At 40.0% G+C, this 19,683-nt stretch overlaps 1 protein-coding gene across 9 annotated transcripts in view; it reads right to left on the bottom strand.

Moving 5' to 3' along the window:
• The window catches only part of ZNF451 (zinc finger protein 451), a 97,110-nt gene that overhangs the window by 12,564 nt on the left and 64,863 nt on the right, over positions 1 to 19,683 (bottom strand). For 3 of the 9 annotated variants that reach the window (XM_043906997.1, XM_043907006.1, XM_043906998.1), the window contains 3 exons: positions 12,329 to 12,459; positions 11,289 to 11,475; positions 3,494 to 3,562 (listed from right to left, as the gene is read on the bottom strand). The exons of 1 other annotated variant lie outside the window; for it this stretch is intronic. In XM_043906997.1, the coding sequence (XP_043762932.1) occupies positions 3,494 to 3,562; positions 11,289 to 11,475; positions 12,329 to 12,459 (387 nt within the window). The remainder of the gene's footprint in view (positions 1 to 3,493; positions 3,563 to 11,288; positions 11,476 to 12,328; positions 12,460 to 19,683) is intronic. 5 more of the 9 variants (XM_043907000.1, XM_043907001.1, XM_043906999.1 and 2 more) reach the window with 4 other exon arrangements.

Below are 19,683 nucleotides of genomic sequence, written 5' to 3' on the forward strand. Positions count from 1 at the left end.
CTGTTGCTAGCAACTCTGCCCTCCAAGAGATGCTAAGGGAACCCTTCAGGTTGAAACGACAGGAAATTAGACAGTGACTCAAAGCTACATGGAGAAATACGGGACACTTACAGCAAATGCGTCCTTGTTTTCCTTTGTTATGGCTCAGTCTGTATTTCCCTTATTCTCTTTTCTCTCTGCCTTAATTTCATTCTCTTTGAAAGAGAGGTAATATGACTAAAAAAGAAAGAACTCAGCAATAGGAGTTAGAACGCCTATACTAAATCATGCTCCACTCATTTGGAGGCTATGAATCTGAAGGCAAATTACTAAATGTTTGGAAGACTAAGTTTTTATGAAAAACAGGGGAAATATTCTGACTCTCATAGGTTGTTAGAATTAACAGCAATTCTGAATGTCTTACGTTTGTTTCATACACAATTCAAGTAAAAACTGAACACAGTAGTCTCTTCTTTCTCTGTTCCTTAAACTGGCCACAGAGTTACACTGTTTTACTGTTTATGTTAGTTTTACTATTTGTTGTAATATTAATAATTGTACTGATAACTGCTATTAATTGAAGGAACTCTAAGGCAAACTGCTGACATTTACAGGAAGATGGTTTTACATTAGCAGCAATCCACATAATGCTGTCTTTTACTTCTTTTCCAGGGATTTGGGTCAGAATACCTCTGTTGAACGTGTATACTTCCAGAGCAGACCTGAGGTGCAGGTAAACAGTGAATAATGATAATAATCACCATCATGGGGAATTCCCTGGCTCCATGCTTTCACTACTAAAGGTGCGAGTCTGATCCCTGGTTGGGAAACCAAGATTCCCACAAGCAGCAGCAACCAATACACGTACTGCTTACCACGTGCCAGGCTACTCCAGTAAGGCAGGTATGCTAGTGTTTCTGTTTTTAAAACGGAGGAAACTGACGCACAGTGAAGGCAAGGGACTTGGACAATATTAATCACTCACAGACAGCAGAGCTGAGATGAAGCAGGCCCTTTATAATGGGCTTGGGTAGTTAGAAACTCTCACAGGTCTACAGAGAACAACAAAGACTGAGATCATCACAGTGGGGGGAGAGGAGACAGGAGGCCACAAAAGAAACTGCCTTTTGCCAGGGCAAAAAGTCGCAAGCAAACTGACCCTGCTTTTTACCACCCATCTGTCAGGCTTTTAAAATGCTGTGTTGAGAAGAGAAGGAATGAGAAGAGATTTGAGACGTTTTAAACTCTGAGTTTTGCTATTAGGTTTGGACTAGAGCTTCACTTTGCTTCCATGGTGCAGGGTCAGCAAAATCACCCAATATTCTCCAGCCAAATGGTTTCTGTCTTAATTTCCTTTATCCCACTATAGGGAGGTAGGTCCTAGCAGCCCTAACTTATTTTGAGTTTGTTATAAGTTTATTCATTCAACAATCATTTAGTGCTAAAACCCTGTGCTAGGTGTTGTTGAAATAAAGATAAATAAAATATGATCCTACTCCTTGAATGGCTCACAGTCTGGTGGGCATGAGAAATACAAACAAAAAAATATTTAAACCAGAGGGAGTCTGGAGATGGGAGCATTAGCTTTCTCTAAAGACAGAAGATCTAAGAGGCACTGATCATACAAAACTGTCTACAAAGTGGCAATTCAACCTAAGAGAAGATATTTGAGCTGGTTCTTGCTGGGTGAAAAGGAAGGGAAAGGAAGACATTGGAGGCAAGTACAGAGGAGGCCATGGCTCAGTAACTTACAAGTGGACACTGTGTGCCTCTCATACTCATTCTACATAAAGCAGGAAATGAAAACACACGTGACACCACTTTGATTTTTCTTGAAATTAGAGCATTATATCTCTACTTCATAGGACAATTAAAAGTTTAAAGTATCTTTTCTTGAATCCACTAATGTAATACTTTTTCCAAACTAAGAAGTGATAAAAATGTAAAAACTCTCAAAATCTCCCAGCCATAAAATGTACAACACAGATACAAAATGCTAGAAATTCCGATACATATTCAGTGATACAGATCTCAGATTTCCTGGGTTAGCTAGGAGCCCACAGGACTATGGAGGTTTTTCAAGTGTGGTTATTTAAAAGTTATAATTTTGTTTGGCATTTTCCATGGGATTATTCATGGGTAGTAAGTGAAGATTGCAAAGTCTGAAGTACTTAGGTGCTCAATGTATTTATCTTTTCGTGGACTTCATAAACCACTTAGCTGGCAGTTTCTGTTAAAACTCACAAGCATTCTTTCATCTGTTTAACCTGTCATTATGTGGCTGCTTAGCACCAAGCCAGACCTTGCAAGACCATGTTGGGAAAACAAGCTGGTCAGAAAACTTGCTTCCAATTAGGTCGTTGACTTACTGCCAATTTTGTTTAACCAATGAATTTTGACTATAAGAAAGATCAGTCTTCTCTGAACAGAATCTTCACTGAATAGAATCAATTCCACTGCCAGACTCAAACTCCCTACCCCAGACAGCAAGAAGTGAGCTCCTAGTCAGATTCACTGTATTCTAGAGCAGCCCGGCGAGCAGAAACGCAACAGCGGGCCATTCTGCGTGCCTGTCTTGCCACGTTTCCTTCCCTAGTTATACACTTCCACTCTCAAATCTCCAACAAACACCACATTGGAACGTATATTAAGACTCCTACTGTGGCAATTCCCTGGTGGTCCAGTGGTTAAGACTCCATGCTTCCACCGCAGAGGGCATGGGTTCCATCCCTGGTTGAGGAACTAAGACCCTCCATGCTGTGTGGCGTGGCCAAAATATTAAAAACAAACAAACAAAAAGACTCCTACTATTAATCTTGAATGTCAAAGATGCCAATATGAGAGTTTCAACTTTCAGTAAGCTTATTTCCCCAAATCCTGTTGTTTCATTTCCCGCCCAGGGTTATTAAAAAGCACAGTCTGTTAGAAAAACCACAGTAAAAGCTGGACTTACATCACAACCATACAGCGGCAGTTGGTAAATGATTTGATGTGAAGTAGTATCAAAAGTTCTCCTAAACCTATGAAGGGAAACGTAACTAATTTATAGAAAAAAATCCTATAACATTCTGATATAAGTGCTTGCTTTTGTAGTTCCACTGCCTAACTTTTAATATTCTTTACTTAATACTACTTGAATAAAAATTAGGAAACCAAAATCCTTTCCTAGCCCCAGGGCAGCAACCTTTTTCTGCAAAGGGTCAAAAAATAATTATTTTAGGTTTGGTTGCGGGGTGGGGCAGGATCTACACCATCTGTGTCACAACTAACGTTCTTGTGGCGAGAAAGCGACAGCGCGGGCCATGCTTACACGAGAGCGTGGGCAGGCTCCGATACAAGCTTATTTATGCTAGCATCTTACACAAGGAAATGCAAACTATCCTTTAAATGAAAGAGCAGCTTTAAAAAACAAAACAAAACACAGCGGGAGGAGGGAGGAGGGGGATGAAGTAAGAGAGGAAGAAATTAAAAAACACAGAATCAGTCAGGTGAAGGGTTAACTCCATTAGGTTACCTTCTGCGGATCTGAATTCTTCTCCCACTGAAGCACTTTTTATACCCAGGTTATCATCACTGTCACATTCTGAAAGGAAGAATCAATAAACGCAAATGTACTTCTGAAAAAGTTACTGTGCTATTAATTTATGTACTCTAAAATGGTATGACTTTCAATGTCTCCTCCCATACCCAAGCTTACTAATTACAATCCATTAGTATTACACAACTTTCCCTAGTATTTTTTAAAAAATGATTATCAAATACTACTACTTAAATCAAGAAAAAATAAAAATGAAATAGGTAATTCACTTTTAGCTCTACATTCAAAAAATTTTTTGAAAAAGTTTTTTTGTATGTTTAGGTAATAAGTTTCAGTATTTTTTTTTTAAACTGTAAATTTGAAAAAGCTAATATATTTGGATCCAGCAAATAAACTCCGAAGTTTCACTGGCATTAAATCATCTTTAAAAGAATTTTCAGTGGTGACAGAAAAAATTCTCCTGTAGTTTAAAAATCATAAGCATTCATCTCTATAGAGACGTAGGTTTATTATTAATAATGCCTCTGCATGCCACAGACTCAGCTGATGTCTTATATGCTTACTAGTGAGAGCCCTCAGGCTTTAAAACAATGACATAGTTGACAAAAGCCACTTAAAACATGAACATGGTACCACCGGGAACCTGGCTCTCACTTTCACTACATTTATATCAATTTCTATCAGAGTGACTGAATCAGGGTTTAAATAACTGAATACAAATCATATGGACACATATATGAAAATATGTAAAATACTAAAATATACATTTAAAAATTCATCAATTTACCATAGTCTACAAATAGAAACCACTGTATAACTCTTATATGCCTTTAGTGCAAAAATTTATTATGTCACCTTTTGCTATTCCAGCAAAAACAATGTTTTTTTTCTACAATATGTTATATACACTTACTACTTCAAATATTTTAAGCTATGTTTTAGTGAAATAAAACATTATATTTACAATTTGAAGAACAGAAAAATTAATTCTTCAAACATTAGGAACAAAGAAAATGCCCAAGCTTTCCATTATTATAATTCAAAGTCAAGGCCAGTCAAAAGCAGCGTGTTGTAACTGGTCTAAATAATCCATCACTGCAGTGAAGGCCTATGTGGGCCTGAGGACTACGAGTCTGACACTAGACTGTAAACATTTTTTAAGGTTTCTTTTGCCTCAATCAGCACCACCCACAGAACAGAAAATCATGAATAATTTTTTCTGTCTTCGGTACCCTGCATAGAATTAACCGTATCATATGGAAACAGGCAGACAGAAGCTCAGGATTAGGTTTAACAGCTATTCCACATAATGCCTATTCAACAGGGCACGCCACTGCTTCAGCCACCTACACTTTCACGGCAGGGGTAAACTCATGTCCTCAGTTTTCAAGATGGCTTTAGAAACCTGTGTAATTGGTACCAACCTCCATCCCATTCATTTCAAAATGAAGACACAAACCAAAAAAATACAACAAAGTCCCAGGGTCATAAACCAGATGGGCACGAACAGTGTTCAGATTCAACAAAAATCCTTTTGAAACGTACTATGTTTTAAACAGACTTTACTAAAGTAAAGTCTTTAAACAGTAAACAGACTTTACTAAAGTCTGTTTTCAATTTAAATTCAGCACTTCATAACAGCCTATGCTCTAGTTCACCCTTCTATAACTGAGGAAAAAATATTCTAGGAAAGTTCAAACTTTATATAAAATTCAAAGGAAGATGTTTAATTACTGAAGAACTATAAACACCTAAATACACAAAACTGTTTTTAAAGAGAAAATCTGACATAAAGGCAATCAATATTCTTGAACTAACCTATAAGATAATGTCAAGTTCTTTACACAAACAGATCTTTAAGAGCTTATATAAAACCAAGTAGCAGTTATTTTATCTTAGAGCGCATGACAACCAGGAGCAACATCACAGAGCGCAGATAAAAACGCCGCCGACCTGGCTCCTCTAACGCAGCCTGCCTCACACACTGTGACTGCAGTTGTACAGTCGAGAGAAGAAAACAGGGCCTCTTAGTTCACTTACAAAAGATCCTAGGGAACTTACGATGACAAGTCGGCTATGTTTGACACACAACCAGCTTACTTTTTAAAGGACCAGAATGCACAATCAAATCTTTTTATCTGCTACAAAGAGAAAAAGCATCTTCCCAACTGTTAATTTTTGAAGTGTTCATAGTTGGTATCTACACATACTCTGCAAAGTCATAAGACTGTAGCAGAGCGTCTCTTATCTTCATCCTTCAAGGACGTGGTAAGAGCCAACAATGCACACTGGATTCTCTACAACATAAATTCAGGGCTTCGCATCAATGAGAACCTCAGCCTTCGCAGACGATGGCTCTGGCCCCAGGCAGCTATTTCAACATGGGCCTCTGTTCTGCCATGTACGAAAGGGGGCAACCTAACACATCCCACCTCAGAGTGATGCAAGAAGGATTAAATAACACGTGGAAGAAGTTCTTTGAATGTTATAAACATCTTCAACACTACAAATACAAAAAACACCTAGCATGGGAGCTGGCACACAGTAGGTCCTCAGAAAAAAGATGAGTTCCCTTTTTCATCTTTAAAACAACACTGAAGTGACAAGTGTTGACTGCATCGTTGAAATATGGGGCTTGAGTTAGAGTGAACACATATTTGTGAATAAAATGTGAAAGTTTTAAAAAAAGAAAAAGCCTACCAGGCTCCTCTGACCAGGATCACTAGAAAGCATCCATGTATCTTGGTAAACTTTTAAAAAGTGAAAATCAGTACAATATAAAATAGAACTAATAGAAGGACAAGGGGGCCATGGGTGTCAATTCAGGACAGGTTAATATTTTCACATGTCTCCACAGGGATACACACATACTGTCATCAAAATGCTGGTGCTGGAACGCTGATGCATAGGAGACTGAGTTTACAGGGCAAAAACCATGACACATTCAAAACTCAATCTTAATTTAAAGGCTCATCTTGCTACAGAGAATAACCGATTGATCCCAAACAGTACCCACAGTAACATTCCGTACCTATGAGCGTGTGCAGGGTGCACGCCGATGTTTGTGCACTGAGAGATGCTTCTCAGTTCTAATGCGTATTAAATACCATTTCTTAACAAAAACTATTATTATTCTTAAGGCCATTTGTTAGGAAAGGTGAAGGAATAAAGTTACCCACAAAAATCACTGGTCTTTGATTTTCCAATTAGTTATAAAGTTTATTACCAGGCCTTTCACAGTCTTCCATGAAGGAAAAAAAAAGATAACTGTCTTAAATCAAACTGAATCTGAACATACCATGATTCAGTATAACACTGCTTGAAATTTCAGAGTTACAAAAGCATCTTTAAATTCAGCCCTAAATGAAATATGTGACTTAAAGGCTATACTTCTTTGGCCACTTAATTTTAATAATTTTCATTAATTTTAAAATGCATTTGCTATAGCACATGAAAAGATGCTCATTTGGAAAATGGAAATGACCAAAATGAGACACCACTATGTACCCATTAGGATGGTTACTATCCAAAACAAAAATCAGAAAATGACAATTGTTAGCAAGGAGGTAGAGAAACTGAAGCCTTCATGGCCTATTGGTGGGAATGTAAAATATTATAGTCCATGTGGAAAATAGTATGGAGGTTTCTCAAAAAATTAGAAACAGAACCACCATGTGATCCAGCAACCACACGTCTGGGCATGTACTCACAGAAACTGAAAGCAGGGTCTGGAAGAAAGGTCTGCCCCATGGTGAGAGCAACATGGTTCACAACAGCTGAAGCGTGGACACACACCAAGTGTCCACCAGTGGGTAAACGGATAGCAAAAGGGGTACAGACATACAACCGAGTATTACTCAGCCATAAAGAGGACTCTCTGACACAGGCTATAATATGGGCAAAACCTGAGGAAACATTTTTCTCAGTGAAATAATAAGCCAGTCACAAAAATAGAAAGGCAGCATGATTTCACTTACAGGACACACTCAGGATAGTCAAATTCATAGACAGGAGACAGAATGCTGGCTCCCCAGGGGCTGGGGGAAGGACAGTGGGGAGTTATTGTTTAACGGGCATGGGGTTTCAGTTTTCAAGATGAAAGGAGTTCTGGGGATGGATGGTGGTGATGGCCACACAACAGGTTTCCCAGGTGGCTCAGTGGTAAAGAATCTGCCTGCAATGCAGGAGATCTGGGTTCGATCCCTGGGTTGGGAAGATCCCGTGGAGAAGGAAATGGAAACTCATTCTAATATTTTTGCCTGGAAAAACCCATGAACATAGCAGCCTGGCAGGCTACAGTCCATGCGGTCACAAAGAGTCGGACGTGACTGAGTGACATTTCAGAATGGTTAACGTGGTAAATCTTACATGTGAAAGTATTAAGTTGCTCAGTCGTGTCCAACCCTGAAACCCTACAGACTGTAGTCCCTACAGGCTCCTCTGTCCATGGAATTCTCCAGGCAAGAATACTGGAGTAACCATTCCCTTCTCCAAGGTATATTCCCAACCCAGGGATCGAACCTGGGTCTCCTACATTGCAGCTGGACTCTTTACTATCTGAGTCATCAGGGAAGCCCAATCTTATGTATATTTTAGTACAATTAAAAAAAGAAAACAGTGGAAAGAAAATCTAAAAATATACATATACTGGCTGGGAATCATGTTTCCTTTTTATGTCACTCAGTTCAGTCGCTCAGTCGTGTCCGACTCTTTGAGACCCCATGGACTGCAGCACGCCAGGCCTCCCTGTCCATCACCAACTCCCGGAGTCCACCCAAACCCATGTCCATTCAGTCGGTGATGCCATCCAACCATCTCATCCTCTGTCGTCCCCTTCTCCTCCTGCCCTCAATCTTTCCCAGCATCAGGGTCTCTCCCAATGAGTCAGTTCTTCACATCAGGTGGCCCAAGTATTGGAATTTCAGCTTCAGCATCACTCCTTCCAATGTATATTCAGGAATGATTTCCTTTAGGATGGACTGGTTGGATCTCCTTGCAGTCCAAGGGACTCTCAAGAGTCTTCTCCAACACCACAGTTCAAATGCATCAATTCTTCACTGCTTAGCTTTCTTCACAGTCCAACTCTCACATCCATACATGACCAATAGAAAAACCATAGCCTTGACTAGACGGACCTCTGTTGGCAAAGTAATATCTCTGCTTTTTAATATGTTGTCTAGGTTGGTCATAACTTTCCTTCCAAAGACTAAGCGTCTTTTAATTTCATGGCTGCAATCACCATCTGCAGTGATTTTGGAGCCCAGAAAAATAAAGTCAGCCACTGTTTCTACTGTTTCCCCATCTATTTGCCATGAAGTGATGGGACCAGATGCCATGATCTTAGTGTTCTGAATGTTGAGCTTTAAGCCAACATTGTCACTCTCTTCTTTCACTTTCATCAAGAGGCTCTTTAGTTCTTCTTCACTTTCTGCCATAAGGGTGGTTTCATCTGCATATCTGAGGTTATTGATATTTCTCCCGGCAATCTTGATTCCCGCTTGTGCTTCCTCCAGCCCAGTGTTTCTCATAATGTACTCTGCATAGAAGTTAAATAAGCAGGGTGACAATATACAGCCTTGATGTACTCCTTTTCCTATTTGGAACCAGTCTGTTCCATTTCCAGTTCTAACTGTTGCTTCCTGACCTGCATACAGGTTTCTCAAGAGGCAGGTCAGGTGGTCTGGTATTCCCATCTCTTTAAGAATTTTCCAGTTTACTGTGATCCACACAGTCAAAGGCTTTGGCAGAGTCAATAATTAATAATACCTGCTATTTACTGAGCACCTATGTGCTTTCTGGGCTTCCCTGATAACTCAGTTGGTAAAGAATCCGCCTGCAATGCAGGAGACCTGGGTTCGATCCCTGGGTTGGAAAGATGCCCTGGAGAAGGGAAAGGCTACCCACTCCAGTATTCTGGCCTGGAGAATTCCACGGACTGTATAGTCCATGGGGTCGCAGAGAGTCGGACACAACTGAGCGACTTTCACTTCACTATGCACTTTCCTACTGTAGACACTATACGTATCACTAATTCTCACAAACTTAGAGATATGAAAGTGAGACTCACAAAAAGTTGAATAACTTTGCCTGAAATCAGAAGCAGCAAGCAACGTTAGCATTTGAACAAAAGCCCATGCCCTTCTTTATACACTGCATTGCCTCTGTTTATCACAAAAATTCAAAATAAAGTACACATGTGCCCCCAAAGAGCAGTAAGTTCAAATGAGCACTGACTATGAATAAATGATTTTAAAAATATGTAGAGTATAAGAAATATTCATAAAAGAACTTCGGTATATAACAACCTACACCTTACCTCTAACCCTAACATACCCATGCAGACCTATTTATATGCAGCTTTCACTCCAAATAAAGTTGAAAGAAAGGCAAAATCATAACAGGTCTCAATACCAAAGCAATGCTCCCAAGAGCAGCAGGACAAAGACAAGGGGGCTGGCTTGGGTGGCAAAGGTAAAAATTAAATATTTTACGAGATATTATGTAGATGTTTTTAAGGACCGGGGAAGGGATGGTAAAAGAATGGAAGAAAAAGCAGTTAAAAAAGCCACGGACACAGGGAATCCGACTCAGTACTCGGCGATGCCCTATGTGGGAAAAGACTCTGAAAGAGGGTTTACAGGCGTATGTGTAACTCACTCACGTGGCTATACACCCGAAACTAACACGACACTGCAAAGCAACTATACTCCAATAAAAATATTAATCAAAATATTTTAAAAAGAAAGAAAAGGAAAAAAAGCCACAAACAGAAAAAGCAAGTGAATGAAAACAAAAACTACAGAATAGGAAGATAAAATTCAGTGCTAAAATATGACATAAATAAGCAAAATAGAGTTGACTTTCCTTTCAAGAGCACGAGTGTGCCAGCAGCTTCATGGTTCCTAACTTTGAATTGATCCATTGCAATGAGTGATCAGAGCAAAGTTCTTCAGAATAGATCTTCAATCAAAATGTGGCTCTACATATATGAAATGAAGAAATTAGCAAGGAGGAGGGCATACTTGGGAAATGTAAAGGCAAATAATAAACATTCCAAGCAGTAGTCAGTTTCTCATTGAAGACATTCATCAATACCTTAAAACTCTTTCCATGGCTGCAACTTATTAGGATATTTAAAAACTATTCTTTTATTCTCTCTTACCCACATTTACTTCAGAAATTGAAAAAAAAAAAACCATCTGGGTCCCTAGAATTATATCCTTTCCTAAATATTGGTTAGTTAAACTGGCCACCAGCATGCATTCACTGAACAATCTCAGAAAGGCAGAGAATGCAGGACAGGCGCTCCTAGCCCTTCAAAGCAACAAAGATCGCTCACGGCTGCATCCTGTCACTGTCAACCTTCTAAATGCTCTTTTTTTTTGGTATTGCCATATTTACTGCTTTCTGGTTTCTCCTATAAGCACTTTGTTTTTCTGAAAAACTGAAGATAAATATAGAATTTCCAAAACAAAATGAAGATCCAGATTCTGAGCTTTGCAAAACTCTAATAGCATATTTCAAACCATTAAATATACGAATATAAATTTTATCCTTTAGACGAAAAAGGGCTCCAGAAAATCACGAATTCATTCTCCTTCTAATACACTCAAAATGAAAGTAGATAAGGAATGAAACACAACAGAAGCATGAGCGCGTGGCGGTTTAGTAAGCAGGCGGCAGGGCGAGAGTGGACAGCAGTTTATTGGCGTCTCTCAGCAGTGAAGTCTCCTCCTTTTGGGCGGTTTGCCCCGAGGCTGCAGCTGCATACCTTTGGTGGTGTCAGATATGCTATTTAACAAGGCACACATCATATCTCCCTCTAAGTGGTGAGGGTTGAGTATATGTGCTGGCCTCTGAGTCTTCTTAAACTGATTCTCTAGCTCCAGAAAACCTTGATCTCCTGAGAGGATGGTGAAAGGAATCTGCTTGGGCAGCTGTTCATCTAGACGGCCAGCCTAAGTTGGAACAAATGGCACACATCAAATCAGCATCCGTGCTTCCAATCAAGTTACAGCTATTTCAGAATGAACGCCTACCTAGAAAGGTGTATTTAGTGTATCCCCTTGCTCCCACTAAAGTATGATATAAAGATCTCATTCACAAATAAAATATATTAATACCATATTTAAAAAATGTAAAGTGCTGTCAATTTTAAGATAAACTGTTTAATGTGCCACTAAGAGAGAAAGAAAAAAGAGAAGGACCCCATATAAAGGTGGAACAGTAACAGGGCTAAAGTAAGCAAAGTAACAGTAAGGCAAGCAAGCTCAACCTTAAAACTAGCTAGATGGAAAAAGAAATTATCTTGTGGTTTAAAACATAAGCAGCAATCAACAAGTCTACAGAGTAAATTCATGTTATCAGGGTGACACAGAAACGCTTAAGCAGAAAATTTAATTTAAACTGGGTCTCAGGTGGGTCGTTTCTCCAGGCGACTAGCTGAGACAGAAGCAAATGCATATTCCACCTGGGCCAACAGTGACTGTCACGGGGCCTGCTCATTCCAGAGATGTTATATGTGGAAGCACCTCATGTGTCAGGGAGTGACACCTCCTAATCATTTATTCTAGAAACAGTTAAAGTTCTACTGTGGGACAGCTGAGGGCTGGCTAGAACTGGGAATGAAGCAGTAACCATGTGCTACGGGTTCCTGCTCCCAACGGTCTTAAGTAGAACTTGACGCAAAAGGTTTTATACGAAAGACACAGCACTGAAAAGGAATCTACAGTGTCATTACGATTTAAGTGGGAGAATTAATCCAAATGGGTCCTAGATTCACATTAGATTCTGAATAAGGCAGTGACTCACATGCATACATATGGCAAAATCAGCAGCATCCTTCCTCTTACTGCAGCGAGGATGCAGGAAGAAGCAGCCAATCCTGCTCAAGTAGTTGTAGACCTTACAGTGGGCCGGAGGCTTCCAGTTGGTGTTCCCTCCTAAGATGGTGAGAACAATAAACAAGACTGGTGTTCAGAACAGGCATAAATGATGAGTCAAACAAAAGAAGCAAGAACAGAACAACAGACACAACTAAAAATTCCATAAGGAAAAACAAATACTAGGAAAAAACTGTTTCTAGAAAAAAAGTACCAAAGTAGAAGGCAGAACAGGCAGCTGCAGCCCAGGCATGACCAGTGTGCTGCTGAAACCTCAGCAAAGTAGACACCTGCCCCAAGCCTGACTAGTAAGTGGAAGACTCACAGGGACGTTAAGCAGAAGCATAGTGATGTGTGTGAAATTCTCTGGTGGTGTTCTACATGAACATATGCATTAGTGGATTTTTTACAAGCATGTTAAGGCTGCTTGCTGAATTTAAAAAGTGGGCAATGAGGAAAGCTGGACTTACTAAAAGCCTTATCCAGGTCAGTGGGTTTCTATCTGAAATCCTAATCCTCTTCTTTGTATACGGTTTCCTATCAAATGTGGCAAACGCACCATATTTCATTGTACTGTGCTTTAATACTTTTTTTTTTAATTACAAATTGAAGATCTCTGGCAACTTTGCCTTAAGTGGGCTTATAAATGTCATTAATCCAACATTTGCTAACTTTCTGTCACATTTTGATGATATTCATGATATTTCACAATCTTCCACCATTATTACATTGTTATGGTGATCACTGATGTTACCATTGTAATTGCTTGGGTGCACCACAAACCATGCCCATACACGACAGCAGACTTAACTAACAAATGTTCTGTACATTCTGATCGCTCCACCGACTTGCCCTTCATTGCCTTTCTCCCCTTTTGGGCATCCTACTCCCTGAGACACAATATTGAAAGTAGGCCAGTTAATAACCCCACAATGGCCCCTAAGTGTTCTAGTGAAATGAAGAGTCTCACATTTCTCAAATTAAATCAAAAGCTAGCAATGATTAAGCTCAGTGAGAAAGGAATGTCCGAAGACAAGACAGGCTTAAAGGCAGGCCTGTAGTTAGATGACCATTATATGATGACAATTATATCTACCACTGTGGGCAAGAATCCCTTAAAAGAAATGCAGTAGCCACATAGTCAACAAAAGAGTCCGAAATGCAGTACTTGGATGCAGTCTCAAAAATGACAGAATGATCTCTGTTCGTTTCCAAGGCAAACCATTCAATGTCACAGTAATTGAAGTCTGTGCCCCGACCAGTAATGCTGAAGAAGCTGAAGTTGAATGGTTCTATGAAGACCTACAAGACATTCTAGAACTAACACCCAAAAAACATGTCCTCTTCATTACAGGGGACTGGAATGCAAAATTAGGAAGTCAAGAAACACCTGGAGTAACACGTGCCTTGCAGTACAGAATGAAGCAGGGCAAAGGCTAATAGAGTTTTGGCAAGAGAACGCACTGGTCATAGCAAACACCCTCTCCCAACAACACAAGAGAAGACCCTACACATAGACATCACCAGATGGTCAACACTGAAATCAGACTGATTATATTCTTTGAAGCCATAGATAAAGAAGTTCTATATGGTCAGCAAAAACAAGACTGGGCGCTGACTGTGGCTCAGATCATGAACTCCTTATTGCCAAATTCAGACTGAAATTGAAGAAAGTAGGTAAAACCACTAGACCATTCAGGTATGGCCTAAATCAAATCCCTTATGAGTGTACAGTGGAAGTGACAAATAGATTCAAGGGATTAGATCTGACAGGCAGAGAGCCTGAAGAACTATGGACGGAGGTTCGTGACATTGTACAGGAAGCAGTGATCAAGATCATCCCCAAGGAAAAGAAATGCAAAAAGGCAACAGGGCTGTCTGAGGAGGCCTTGCAAATAGCTGTGAAAAGAGGAGACACGAAAAGCAAAGGAGAAAAGGAAAGATATAACCATTTGAATGCAGAGTTCCAAAGAATAGCAAGGAGAAATAAGAAAGCCTTCCTCAGTGATCCATGCAAAGAAAGAGAGGAAAACAAAGGAATGGGAAAGTCTAGAGATCTCTTCAAGAAAATCAGAGATACCAAGGGAATATTTCATGCAAAGATGGGCTCAAAAAAGGGCAGAAATGGTATGGACCTAACAGAAGCAGAAGATATTAAGAAGAGGTGGCAAGAATACACAGAAGAGCTATACAAAAAAGATCTTCATGACCCAGATAATCAGGATGGTGTGCCAGACATCCTGGAATGTGAAGTCAAGTGGGCCTTAGGAAGCATCACTACAAACAAAGCTAGTGGAGGTGTTGGAATTCCAGCTGAGCTATTTCAAATCCTGAAAAACGATGCTGTTAAAGTGCTGTACTCAGTATGACAGCAAATTTGGAAAACTCAGCAGTGGCTACAGGACTGGAAAAGCTCAGTTTTCATTCCAATCCCAAAGAAAGGCAGTGCCAAGAATGTTCAAACTACTGCACAATTGCACTCATCTCACACGGTAGTAAAGTATTGTTCAAAATTCTCCAAGCCAGGCCTCAGCAATATGTGAACCGTGAACTTCCAGATGTTCAAGCTGGATTTAGAAAAGGCAGAGGAACCAGAGATCAAATTGCCAGCATCCGCTGAATCATTGAAAAAGCAGGAGAGTTCCAGAAAAGCATCTGTTTCTGCTTTATTGACTATGCCAAAGCCTTTGACTCTGTGGATCACAACAACTGGAAAATTCTCAAGAGATGGGAATACCAGACCACCTGACCTGCCTCTTGAGAAATCTGTATGCAGGTCAGGAAGCAACAGTTAGAACTGGACATGGAACAACAGACTGGTTCCAAATTGGGAAAGGAGTACATCAAGGCTGTATATTGTCACCTTGCTTATTTAACATATTCAGAGTACATCATGTGAACTGCTGACAAGCTGGAATCAAGATTACCAGGAGAAATATCAATAACCTCAGATATGCAGATGACATCACCCTTATGGCAGAAAGCGTAGAGCCTTTCTTGATGAAAGTGAAAGAGGAGAGTAAAAAAGCTGGCTTAAAGCTCAACATTAAAAAAACTAAGATCATGGCATCCGGTCCCATCACTTCATGGCAAATAGATGGGGAAACAATGGAAACAGTGAGAGACTTTATTTTCTTGGGCTCTAAAATCACTGTAGATGGTGACTGCAGCCATGAAATCAAAAGACACTTGCTCCTTGGAAGGAAAGTTATGACCAACCTAGATAGCATATTAAAAAGCAGAGACAATACTTTGTCAACAAAGGTCCGTCTAGTCAAGGCTATGGTTTTTCCAGTGGTCATGTATAGATGTGAGAGCTGGACCATAAAGAAGGCTGAGCACAGAAGAATTGATGCTTTTGAACTGTGGTGTTGGAAAAGACTCTTGAGAGTCCCTTGGACTACAAGGAGATCAAACCAGTCAGTCGTAAAGGAAATCAGTCCTGAATATTCATTGGAAGGACTGATGCTGAAGCTGAAACTCAGTACTTTGGCTACCTATTGTGAAGAGCTGACTCATTGGAAACGACCCTGATGCTGGAAAGACTGAAGGTGGGAGGAGAATGGTTGGATGGCATCTGAAGAGTTACACTCAATGTCATGCTGTTAAAGTGCTCTCAAGACAGAGGATGAGACGGTTGATGGCATCACCGACTAGATAGATGGACGTGAGTTTGAGCAAGCTCCAGGAGTTGTTGCTGGACAGGGAAGCCTGGTGTGCTACAGTCCACGCAGTGACAAAGAGTTGAACATGACAGAGCAACTGAACTGAACTGAGGCCCCACATCACGTTTTTCAGTTGGGGATCAGGCAAAGAGATAGGTAATCCCCAGGGACTCTGACAATGTGAAAGCCAGTGAGATATTCCACAGGACTGGGGTAAACAGAGACTCTACTCTTGGAGGGCACAAACAAAACCGTGTGTCCACCAGGACCCAGGGGAAGGAGCAGTAACCCCACAGGAAACTGAGTCAGACTTGCCTGTGAGTGTTTCAGGATCTCCTACAGAAGGCAAGGGTTGGCAGTAGCCTGCCATGGGGAAAGGGGTAGTGGTAGCAGTCCTGGTAGATGCATCTTGGTATAAGTTCTCTTAGAGGCTGCGATTAGCCCTACCATAGAACCTACAGACTCTAGGACTGGGTGACTCAGGTCAAACAACTAACAGGGAGGGAGCACAGCCCCACCCATCAGCAGACAAGTGGATTAAAGTTTTCCTGAGTATGGCCCTGCCCATCAGAGCAAGACCCAGTTTTCCCCACAGCCAGTCCCTTCCATCAAGAAGCTTACACAAACCTCTTACCCTCATTCACCACAGGACAGACAGAAGAAACAAGAACTACAATCCTGCAATCCCAAGAAGAAAACCACAGTCACAGAAAGCTAACCAAATGAAAAGAAACAGGATCATATCCCAGATGAAGGAACAAGATACATCCCCAAAAAACAACTAAATCAACTGGAGAATAGGCAACCTTCCAGAAAAAGAATTCAGAATAATAATAGCGAAGATGATCTAGGATCTTGGAAAAAGAATGGAGAAGATGCAATAAATGTTTACCAAAGACCTAGAAGAATTAAAGAACTAACAGAAATGAACAATACACTCAGTTCAGTTCAGTCACTCAGCTGTGTCCAACTCTTTGCAACCCCATGGACTGCAGCACGCCAGGCTTCCCTGTCCATCACCAACTCCTGGAGCTGGCTCAAACTCTAGTCCACTGAGTTGGTAATGCCATCCAACCATCTCCTCACTAGAAGGAATCAATAGCAGAATAACTGAGGCAGAAGAATGGATAAGTGACCTGGAAGATAGAACGGTAGAAATCACGCTGCAAAACAGAATATAGAAAAAAGAATGAAAAGAAATGAAGACAGCCTAAGAGACCTCTGGGACAACATTAACCACACCAATATTCTCATAATAGGGGTTCCAGAAGGGGAGAGACAGAGAAAGAGAGAAAGAACCCAGGAAAATATTTGAAAAGATAACAGCTGAAAACTTTCCCAACATGAGAAAGGAAACAGTCAACCATGTCCAGGAGGTACAGAGAGTACAAGGCAGGATAAGCCAAGGGGACACACACTGAGACACAGAGTAATCAAACTGACAGAAATTAAAGACAAAGGTAAGATATCAAAAGCAACAAGGGAAAAAGGAAAAACAGCATCAAAGGGAAATCCGTAAGGTTATCAGCTGATTTCTCAACAGAAACTCTACAGCCAGAAGGGAATGGCATGATACAGTCCAAGTGATGGAAGGGAAGAAGCTACAACCAAGAATGGTAATAGGATCAGACATACCATTAATTACCTAAAATTTAAATGCACCGAGCAAAAGACACAAGACTGGCTGGGTGGATACAAAAACAAGGCTCATATACATGTTATCTACAAGAGACCCACCTCAGATCTAGGGACACTCACAGACTGAAAGTAAGAGGATAGGAGAAGGTATTTTACACAAATGGAAATCATAAGAAAGATGGAGCAGCAATACTCGTATCAGACAAAATAAACTTTAAAACAAAGACTGTTATAAGAGACAGAGAAGGACACTACATAATGATCAAGGATTCAATCTAAGAAGAAGATACAACAATTATAAATATATATACACCCAACACAGGAACACCACAATGCACAAGGCAAATGTTAACACACATAAAGGGAAAAATTGACAGTAACACATTAATAGTGGGGAACTTAATACTCTACTTTCATCAATGGAGAGACCATCTGGACAGAAAATTAATAAGGAAATAGAGGCCTTACATGACACTTTAGACAAGTTGGACTTAATTGATATTTATAGAATATTCCATCTAAAAGCAACAGACTGCACATTCTTATCAAGCATACACAGAACATTCTCCAGGACTGACCACATGCTGGGCCATAAGGTGACCCTTGGTAAATTTTGGAAAATCAAAATCATATCAAGCATCTTTTATGATCACAACACTAGAAGATTAGAAATAAACTATAAGAAAAAAACTCTAAGAAACACAAACAAATGGCAGTTAAGTGATTTGCTATTAAACAACCATTGGATCACTAAAGAAATCAAAGAGGAAACTAAACAAACACCTAGAAACAAATGAAAACGAAAGCATGGTCCAAAACCTACGAGATGCAGCAAAAGCAGTTCTAAGAGGGAAGTTTACAGCAATACAATCTTCACCTCAAGAAACAAGAAGAGTCTCAAATAAACAACTTAACCTTACATCTAAAACAACTAGGAAAAGAAAACCTAAAGAGAAAAACAAAGAAAACCTAAGCCTTAGAAGAGGAAGAAAATAATAAAGATCCAAGCAAAAATAAATGAAATAGAAACAAAACAATCACAAAGATCAATGAAACTAAAAGCTGGGTCTTTGAAAAGGTAAAAATTGAAAAACCTTTAGCCAGACTCATCAAAAAAAAAAGAGAGGAGTCAAATCAATAAAATCAAACCTGAAAAAGGAAAAGTTACAACTGACTCCACAGAAATGTCAAGGGTCATAAGAGATTACTATGAAGAATTGCATGCCAATAAAATGGACAACCTGGTAGAAATGGAGAAATTCTTAGAAAGGTACAGTCTCCCTAGACATAACCAGGAATAAACAGAAAATATGAGCAAGCCAATCACAAGTACTGAAATTGAAACCATGATTAAAAACCTCCCAACAAACAAAACTCCAGGACCTGACAGCTTCATAGGCAAATTTTATCATTTAGAGGAGAGTTAACACCTATCCTTCTGACACTTGTTTCAAAAAAGGGGAGAGGAAGGAAAACTTCCAAACTAATTTTATGAGGCCACCATCACCCTGATACCAAAACCAGACAAAGATACCACAAGAAAATTACAGAATTACAGGCCAGTATCACTGATGAGGTGCTTTCCCAGTGGCTCAGTGGTAAAGAATCTGCCTGCAAATGCAGGAAACCCAAGTTCAATTTCTGGGTCGGGAAGATCCCCTGGAGAAGGAAGTAGCCACTCACTCCAGTATTCATGCCCGGAGAATCCTATGGACAGAGATGCCTGGCAGGCTACAGTCCATGGGGATACAAAAGAGTCAGACACAACTTAGTGACTAAACAACAACAACAAAATCACTGATGAACACAGATGCAAAAATTCTCAACAGAATACAACCAATCTGTATCCAACAGTACATTAAAAAGATCATATATGACGATCAAGTGGGATTCATCCCAGGGATGCAAGGCATCCACCAATCAATCCATGCGACACTCCACGTCAGCAAACTAGGGAATAAAAACTATACGATCATCTCAA

The sequence above is a fragment of the Cervus elaphus genome, chromosome 7 (assembly GCF_910594005.1).
Source record: "Cervus elaphus chromosome 7, mCerEla1.1, whole genome shotgun sequence".
NCBI lineage: Eukaryota > Metazoa > Chordata > Mammalia > Artiodactyla > Cervidae > Cervus > Cervus elaphus.